At 40.3% G+C, this 8,863-nt stretch overlaps 1 protein-coding gene across 2 annotated transcripts in view; it reads right to left on the reverse strand.

Annotated features, from left to right (window-relative positions):
* ITK (IL2 inducible T cell kinase) overlaps nt 1-8,321 on the reverse strand; it is a 67,550-nt gene extending 59,229 nt beyond the window's left edge. Inside the window, exon 1 of one of the 2 annotated variants that reach the window (NM_001433492.1) lies at nt 7,905-8,157. In NM_001433492.1, the coding sequence (NP_001420421.1) occupies nt 7,905-8,042 (138 nt within the window). In that variant the 5' untranslated portion in view covers nt 8,043-8,157. Of the gene's footprint in view, nt 1-7,904 lie in introns of both variants that reach the window. The other variant, XM_014730550.3, reaches the window with a different exon arrangement.
* Nucleotides 8,322-8,863: the final 542 nt, after the last annotated feature.

Genomic DNA, 8,863 nt, shown 5'->3' on the forward strand with positions numbered 1-8,863 from the left:
TCAGGGTCTTGACTTTTGCGGTTCCCTCTGCTTGAAATGCCCTTCCCATTTCTTCACTTGCTTGGCTCTTTCTCATCCTTCAAGCCTCAGCCTAGATGTTAGTTCCTTCTCTTCACACCCTTCTTCCCAACTCAGCCCTAGCTACTGCTTAGTCTTTCCACAGAGCCTACTACAGTTTATATCTGCCCCACGCATTTGTATCCTCCACTAACACGTAAGCTTATGAAGACAGACACCTTGTCTCTATCATTTTCCACTGTATTCCTACCATGTAGCACAGAGCCTGGCACATACTAGGTGCTCAAGAAATGTTTGCTGAACAAATGAATAGGTCTAAATATACCAATATAGAAACATTTCCTCGATACAGTGTTAGGTTAAAAAAATAATAAAAAAAAGCTTTGGCAAAAAGATATGCAGTTTTGGGGGGGGGGGTTAAGTCATACATTTGATTTTTCTTATAACAAGAAGATATAGTTTCTGTGACTTTGGAAATATTTAAAAAGGAAATGTAATGAGAAGCCTACTTATAAATAACCTTAGCTTAACGGGAATTATATGGCAACATAAGTCTTTGGACCAAGTTCTTATTCTATTAAAATATTGACAACTTTTACTAAAATTTCAAGGAACTGAGCAGACATTTGATCTAAAATGGAAATTTTATATGCTTGGGAAACCATTTCAGAGTTTGATTTCCTTCTCTGGATCACTTTAAGTGAGGCCCCCGGTGTCATGATGGTGAACCCAGACTGACCTCTGGATGAAAATTAGGTCCTGGAAGATCTCCTCTTTCCAATAGGACTAAAAAACTCATGGAATGGAAGGAATTGTTACTAGTTGGTTAAGGAAATTGGGGCCGGGGTGAGGATTTTCTATTTGGCCCATGAAAATTTGAGAAGAGCTTTAGAATAGTTTACTGTGAGGTGCGTTTCTGAGTTTGACGTGAAGATGTCTTGTTTCACATGAATCTCATAGTTTATGAAACTGAGCTCTTCTGCTTTCCAGTTAAGCCTTTGTTCCAGGTTGAATCAGAAACTAAATCCTCACATTCATAGTTTTGCTCTGTGGCCTATTTTTACTGTGGAAACTGATTAATGGATTCACCAGTCCCTGAGCAATAGGTACCAAATCTAATTTTAGTATTTGCCTCTAAAACAAAAATTCTCTATCCAATGGCTTTCTCCATAAAATATCAATGTCACATCACACAGGCAAAAATCAATTTATGAAGAAACTCCATTAAGGCAGACATGGAAACAGAACATTTTTGGCCTTGAATGGCCTACATTGCATCCTTACTTTTCTTTTCCAGGCTAGACAAGGCCCACATTTTTAGCTCCCAAATGCTCTTCTGAATTCAATTTGAGTTATGTGAACTTCACTCATTCACTGGGTACTTAATGACCACCTGCTATGTGCCTCACACTGTTCTAGATGTTGGTGATACAGTGATGAGGAAGGCAGCCAAGACCCCTGCTCTCATGGAACTGATCTCCCAGTGGATGTACAGACAAGGAAGCATGCTAATAAACCCAATAAACAAGTGCAGATACTGATGTATTGAAGTATCTATATGCCAAAAAAAAAAAAAAAAAAGAGGATCCTGGAAAATATTTGAAGAGATGAGAAATAAAAAAGAAACAATCCTGCAAAAATCTAGGGTATTCCAGACAGTGGGAACAACTAATGCAAAGACCCTACACTTTCAGGACCCTGAGCGTGATCACTCCCTTAAGTATGCATCTCACTTGCCTCACCCTAGTCCTGACCTTGTGCAAAGGCCCCAGGGAGAGCAGGAGCTTGGGGTGTTCAAGGTTCAGAAAGAAGGCAGATGTGCTAGAAGCCTGATGGATAAAGGGAGCGTGGTGAGAAATGAGATTGGAAATGCAAGTGTGAACCACTGAATGAAGAGTCTTGTAAGCCCATAGTTGAGAATTTATTTAAATACTCTTCTAAACAGCCACAGATGGCTTTAAAGTAGGGGGTAATATCTGACTTATCATTTTAAAAGTTCATTCAAGCTGTTGTGTAGATAACAGATCATATGGAGCCTCAAGCATCAGTGGGAGCCTAGCTAGAAGGCAGTTCAGTCCCGTAGGAATGAAGTGCACAGAGATCAAGACTGATGAAAGTCTCAAGCAAAAATGCTCAGGTAGCTTTAAGAATATTATCTACAAAGGGTTTAGCTCTTAAAGGGAAGGAAGGAAGGGTAAGGCAGAGTGGAGGAAAAAAGAGAACAGAGTTACATGGTTCTCCTAAAAAAACTGGGGTGGGGGGAGGGTGCTGGGGGGCTGGTCCACCACTTGGTTCCTATATGTGCCTCTCTGGCCCAACTCTTAAAATTCCAACCACCTGAATCCTCCTTTTCCTTGTTCAAGGCTAGGATGAACTGATGCCTCCAGGAAGTCTTATTTACTTACTCGCACACCCAGGAATCTCCTGTTTGAAGTCCCATATCACTTGCTTTGTTCTCTACTCTTTTGACATTGAGCCTTGTTCTGTTAGGGGTTCATTTGTGCAACTTCAACCTCTCCAACTGTACCTATACCTCATTTCTTTCCTCTTTCCCCTTCTTCTCTCTCGCGTTTTCTTCCTTCCACGAATAATGAATAAGAATGTGCCGGGCACTGTCCTAGACATTGGTGATGCCATCTTTAGCAAGCTAGGTGCCAGCCCTCAGAAAACTTACAGTCTTATGGAGGGTGGGGTGGAGAATTACATCATTACAATAATCATATTAATAAATGGGTAATTACAAATTTGGCATGTGCTCTGAAGAAAGGGTACATGTTGCTATGACAGAGTATAACAAGAGGAGATGATCTAGTCTAGGGAAATCAAGGAAGGCTTCCCCAAGTAAGTGATATTTAAAATGGAGGCCTTAAAGTTGAAGAAAACCTTGTGTGATTGGAGCCCAGAGAGATGGAAGAAAAAGGGACGTGAGCTGAGATGGAGGAGACCATGTGATAGATTCTGGTGTCCACCCTCAGGGCAAAGGGAGAACTGCTGAAGGGACGTGTCAGCTCCCGATGAAGGTCGTCAGGACAAGATCACAGTCACCATGTGACAAGCTCACATTGGCTGCTATGTGGGGAATGGAGCGGTGGTGGACTAGGGTAGAGTGGGTGCAGGGAGACCATTAGGAATGGTGAGAGCTGCTGGCAGCTTTCATGAGGAAGGTGACTGTAGGAAATGGAGAGAAGTGGACAGATTCTAGAGGAACTTTAGGAGGCAAAGTTGCCAAGGCTCTCATTTCTTTTTGGGCACATAGTGGGGCTCCCCGACGTGAATGAAGACAAAGATCTCTCCTGGAGTGGACGTGGAAATGATAGACTCATAACATACTTCATTGTGGAAGACCCAGGTGGCATGAGATGCTGGTTTTCAGGACCACCTTTTACAGGAGGACTTTAGAGTAAGTAGGCATTGCACACTTTGCTACAACCCAGAAGAGTCTCCAATTACCTATGAGTAACAACTGCCAATAGTAATAAGCACCATTTAGTAGGGAAGCTGTGTAGGCTCTGGAGACATATGGGAGTTATATAAACTCTCCCCATGCAAGTTGTTTAAATTCTCTTTGCCTCAGTTACCTGCTCTGTAGATTAGGGTAATAATAGTCCCTAATTTACAGGGTGGTTGTAAGGATTAGATGAAATAATCCACATATAGCACAGTGACTGAAACACAGTAAGTGCTTAGGAAATATTGGTTACTATTATTATTAGGATAATAGTGACATCCATCTCATTAAAAGGACACAAGATCAAGAAACAAAGTTTAATCATTGTAAAAAATGTAAATAGCTTTATAGAGCTATTATTTATAGAGGTTCACATAGCATTAAGCGACTCATGCAAAGCCACACAGATCTTAAGGAATGGAGCTAGTTTTTGACCCAGATCTGTCTGATACCAAAAGCTGTGTTTTTGACCACTATGCAATGATGCTTCCAAAAGCCAGGAAAGGGGACCATCTCCTCACCTGCCGTCTTTAATTTAGGAAGGATGCATGCTGCAAGAGACTGTAGGCTAAAGGGAAGAGTCCATGATGAGTGGAGACCCTCAACTGGACACTGACTAGAATGATGATCTTGACTGTTTATCCTGCCCCACGTAAATGGTAATGGCTCCCACACCATGGTGGGCACAGAAAACTTGATTCCCAACGTGTCAAATCATGAAAATAGGGAAACCTTTCCAGTTCTCCCAAGGGCCTTTCAGAAGATAGAGATGGTACTATTAGGGCCAAGCTTATAACATTCTTTTCTCATGAAGTACGCAACATTGCTTGAGGTAGGTAGTATTGGGGTTCTTACTTTACAAAGAGGAAACAGAAGCTTAAAGAGGTTCAGTATCTTGCCTGAGGTCCTATATCTAGAAAGTGACAGAGGCAGCATTTGAATCCAGCTCTAGTTGGCTACGCTGGCCTCACCAATTTGTGATGCTTGTCTCCATCTATGCTGCCCCTTCTGTCCCCTCCCTACTCAACCAGCCCAAGGCCCTCCATTTCTCTCTTTCCCCCTACTGAAAAGGATCTGATATCCATCACGTGCAACTAAGCACGTTGCTTAGTCGGCAACTATCTCTCCAGAGATAATTTGTACTTAAGCTGCCAGTGGTGTGCTGGAGTCAGTTTGTACTGGCCCATGAGAACTGATTCTAAAATTTTCAGGAATTTTGTGAGCAGTACGTATCATGTTGGTAGTTTGAACTTGGCTATCATGGGAATATTTACACCAGAGAAATTGGCAAACACTGAGAATCAGGGTTCCCCAACACTCTCTACTGCCACTACACTACAATGGTTGTTAAACATGTACCAGCACGCTACCGGGCCCTAATCTCTCACTGTTTTTTGTTAAAGAATGCCAGGCATCAGGGACCACTTTGTAAAGAAATTGGCAGGCACAAGGGAGCATCTGAAATCATGCCTGCGTGTGAGCCACCACATGCTAGCTCTATGCTTCTTTCTGGCCCACTGGTCCAGAGGGATGAAGGAGCTGCCTGGCCCCCCTGAAAACACTGGCATATCCCAGTAGAGGAAATAGGCATCTGACATAGAATTAAATCCATGTTAAAATGAGAGGCTCAGTCAGGATGATAATGACAATAGGCATGGATATCTAAAGTCAGAAAAAACATACTTAATTTGCAGATCTACAAAGTTTGTTCCTGAATAGGTAAAAGAATTATTTTTCATATGCTGTCATAAATTTACAGAATTTTAGAGCTGCAAGGAACATAAGTTTGCAAATGAGGAAAAAGAAGAAGAAGCTGAGACCCCCAAGAGGGGCAAAGGATGGCCCAGCATCAGACACTTCATGATGCTTGTATATCTCTCCCCACAGACTTGTATTTAGCCACAGAATAGAAGGAACCAGGACCCTGATGTTTGCCTGACTTTGAAGAATCCTTTAATGTTTCCCTTCATTTGAAATTAAATGTGCTATGCCACCCTGTTAGCTCCTTCAGAGATATTATAGTGATACAAATAAGAGCTAAATTTGACTAGTTGATAGGACTCATGCTAAGTACTTTATATATTAAGTTGAACTACACGAAATTGGCAATATCTGGCCTTTTTTGATCTACCAAATGGTAAATTCAAATAGTTCAGTCTAAATACATTCTGTTAAGCTTTACCATCTTCCCACAAAGTGAGTACTATTATTATATCCATTGTACAGATGGGAAAGCTGAGGCTTTAATTTCGAAATAAAAAGTTTATTCCCACAAGTGTAATGCTATTCTTATTTACGGGCGGTGCACAAGGCACTCATGTGCAAATTGATGGCCCTAAACAATGGAACATACATAGGACATAAACCATGATAACTCACATATCTTACCCTTCTCAATGACCTCAGATAAACTTTTAACAAATAAATTTCTATAATATCTAAAGTAATGACTTAAAATGTTATTTGTGAATATAAGCTATGGGCATTAGAAAACGGGAAATTCGATGTTTGAATATCATATATCCGCTATATCCCACATGGAAATCTTAAAAACTATAGCTCAGGGCTCCCCAGAATAAATTAATTGTCCTGGAATTTTTCGTAACATTCAAATGAAGAAGCAAAGTGATTTCACAACATTGTCTACATGCAAATTATAACCAACAAAATTCTGAATCAAGACTATTTGGTTGTGTGATTATTTGCAGATAAGATGGTACTGAATTCACAACCAAACAGTTCCCCAACAGCAATGCTGCTCAGGAATGATCAGTACTAACTAAATGAGATGATGCTGTGTTGGGTCAGGAAAACAAGTCGGTGAAAACTGTAAGATGGGCTTTGAAAAAAAAATATTTAAAGGAAAATGATTATTCTTTCAATGTGAAACGAACTTCTAATATCTCATTCATAAAAAGAAAAAAATGGACTGATGTCATGTGGATTATCGGCTCTATGTGATGAATACTCTAAGTTCAGAATGTGACCTCTGGCCCTCTATTAATTTAGTCAACAAATACTTATGGGGCACTGAACAGAGAGGCCTTTCCCATGGGTAATTCCATATGCTTTCTGATTGATTGGTTGATTGTTCTTGGTAAGAGGCTGCTGAAGTCTCTTTTCACCTCTAAGCACGTCTTTTCACCTCTAAAGAACAGGCAGTACTATTTCACTTGCAACTTAAAAAACCAGGCATCCATAGAGTTCACAGCCAGCCTGGTTTCACTCAGGACTCCATTCCACTGAACAGTTCAAAGCCTGGCTCTCTAAAGAGTGTCTACAAAATCACACCCACACCCACTAAGTCAGATCCCAACAAGGAATTGAGTGCCTTTGTCTCTAAGTGATCATCTAGCACCTAATGTTATTTCCCCTTCAGTAAAATACAGGTGAAAACTCTTGCCCTTCTACCCTACTGACAGAAAAACAATACAATGATACACTATGAAGTCATTGTGCTTTGAATAATTGCGAGAAGGGCTAAACAAGTGCTATTTTATAGAAACAAAAGAGTTTTAAAGAAGAAATAAGTATTGTAGGTGGTATTTTCAGTCCTTTCATTTTATAAAGAAAGAAACTGACACAGAAGGTAGAAACATTTGCCCAGGATAACTCACCTAGAGAGAAAACGAGTTGGTCTCTGACCCCTTGCTCAGTGCTTTTTGTACCAAACTACATTGTCATGATTATTCATGTTGCTCTTATTCTTACTGATGTTATGGAACATAAGAATATATTTAGTTACATAAAAAAAACTGACCTAGCTTAGCAGCTGTAATCATCTGGATAAGAACCAGGTCTGTACTGCATAACACTTTGTACGTGGTAACTCTAGTCTCCTGGGAAGTTCTCCAAGGGATGAAGAGGTTTACCATCGCGCCTTGCAAATTTTAGACAATTAAATGCCCAGGGAATATTATTCTAAGTTATTAAGTGAGCGGTGACCATTGAGACAAATAGAATTTAATTCGTAAAAATGTTGACTCTGGACCCATCACTGAACCATTGTAAGTACCAGTTTCATCCACTATAAATTAAGCAAACTGGGCTAGATCGTCCCTTAGCTCCCAGTGAATGCTAATATTTTATTAATCTATGTTCCATAAAACGCAGTATATTTCGAATGAAATTCAAATCCTATCCAATCATAACATTTGCCACATGAAATATTATAATTCAAAATTAAACTTTCGGGGGAGGGGAAGCTAATAAATATTAAACTTACTCTTTTACAGATTTTAGAACTGAAATCACCTAATACAACCACCTCATCTCTTGACTTTTTTGCACATTTCTCTTCTGATTACTCTTACTGTACTTTTTAGGTGTTATAACAAGCATGCACGTGTTCCCTGTGTTCTTATTTTATTCTATGGATTCAGCGCAGTCTAAATATAAAATATTGTTTAAAAAAAAGAGAAACAAAGTGCTCACATACCCCATGACGATCCTCAAAGTACGCCAGGCTGGTTTTGGTTAAAACAAAGAAACGGACTTTAAAGTTCGAGGGAGAAGTTCTTCTCTTTTGTTGGGATTTCTTAATTAGCTGTTCTTCCAGGAGGATAAAGTTGTTCATGATCCAATTCTTGAAAAGTGATGCGCCCAGGGCATCACCCCTTAGCACAACCAGAGGAAACAGCTTCGGAACAAGGAATGCGATGGGGAGGCAGTTGATCTTCAGAGCGTTGTTCAAAGGCAACTTGCCTCCAACGTTATCTTTCTATCAATGTTCAGTCAACATTGCGGAGCCTCTGCTCTGATGTCAAAGGCCATAACCACATCCTTTCGAAATTCACAAAGCCAAGAGGCCTATGTAAAAAATACACATACCCTTTGCTGTATGGTTTGAAAATGAAGAAATGAAAACCCTTAAACTCAAAATGATATGAAGGATTGGAGTTTAATCTTTGTAGTTCCTGGTTTAGCCCATCCAACAGTTAAGGCATGTAGCACAAAGGGTGGGAACATGGGCCCATGGAGCCCATGAGCACCGCTTGTGTATTAGTTTTCTGTTGCGGCAGTAATAAATTATCACAAACTTAGTGGCTCACAAATTTTTTTCTCTCACCGTTCTCTAGTTCAGAGGTCCAAAATGGGTCTCATTGGGCTAAAACCAAGATGTGAGAAGGGTTACGTTCCTTTCTGGAAGATCTCTAGGGCGGAATGTGTTTCCTTGCCGTTTCCAGCTTCTAGGACAACCCGCATTCCTTGACTAGTGGCCCTCTTCCTCCATCTTCAAAGCCAACAACAGCAGGTCAAGTTCTCTCATCCATACAACTGTAACCTCTGCTTCTGCTTCCCCCTTACATATTTAAGGGTACCCTTGAGATTACCCTGAACCTGCTTAGATTATCTAAAATTATCCCCATATTTTAAGGTCATCTTATTAGCAAACGT

The sequence above is a fragment of the Equus caballus genome, chromosome 14 (genome assembly GCF_041296265.1).
Source record: "Equus caballus isolate H_3958 breed thoroughbred chromosome 14, TB-T2T, whole genome shotgun sequence".
NCBI classification, from domain to species: domain Eukaryota; kingdom Metazoa; phylum Chordata; class Mammalia; order Perissodactyla; family Equidae; genus Equus; species Equus caballus.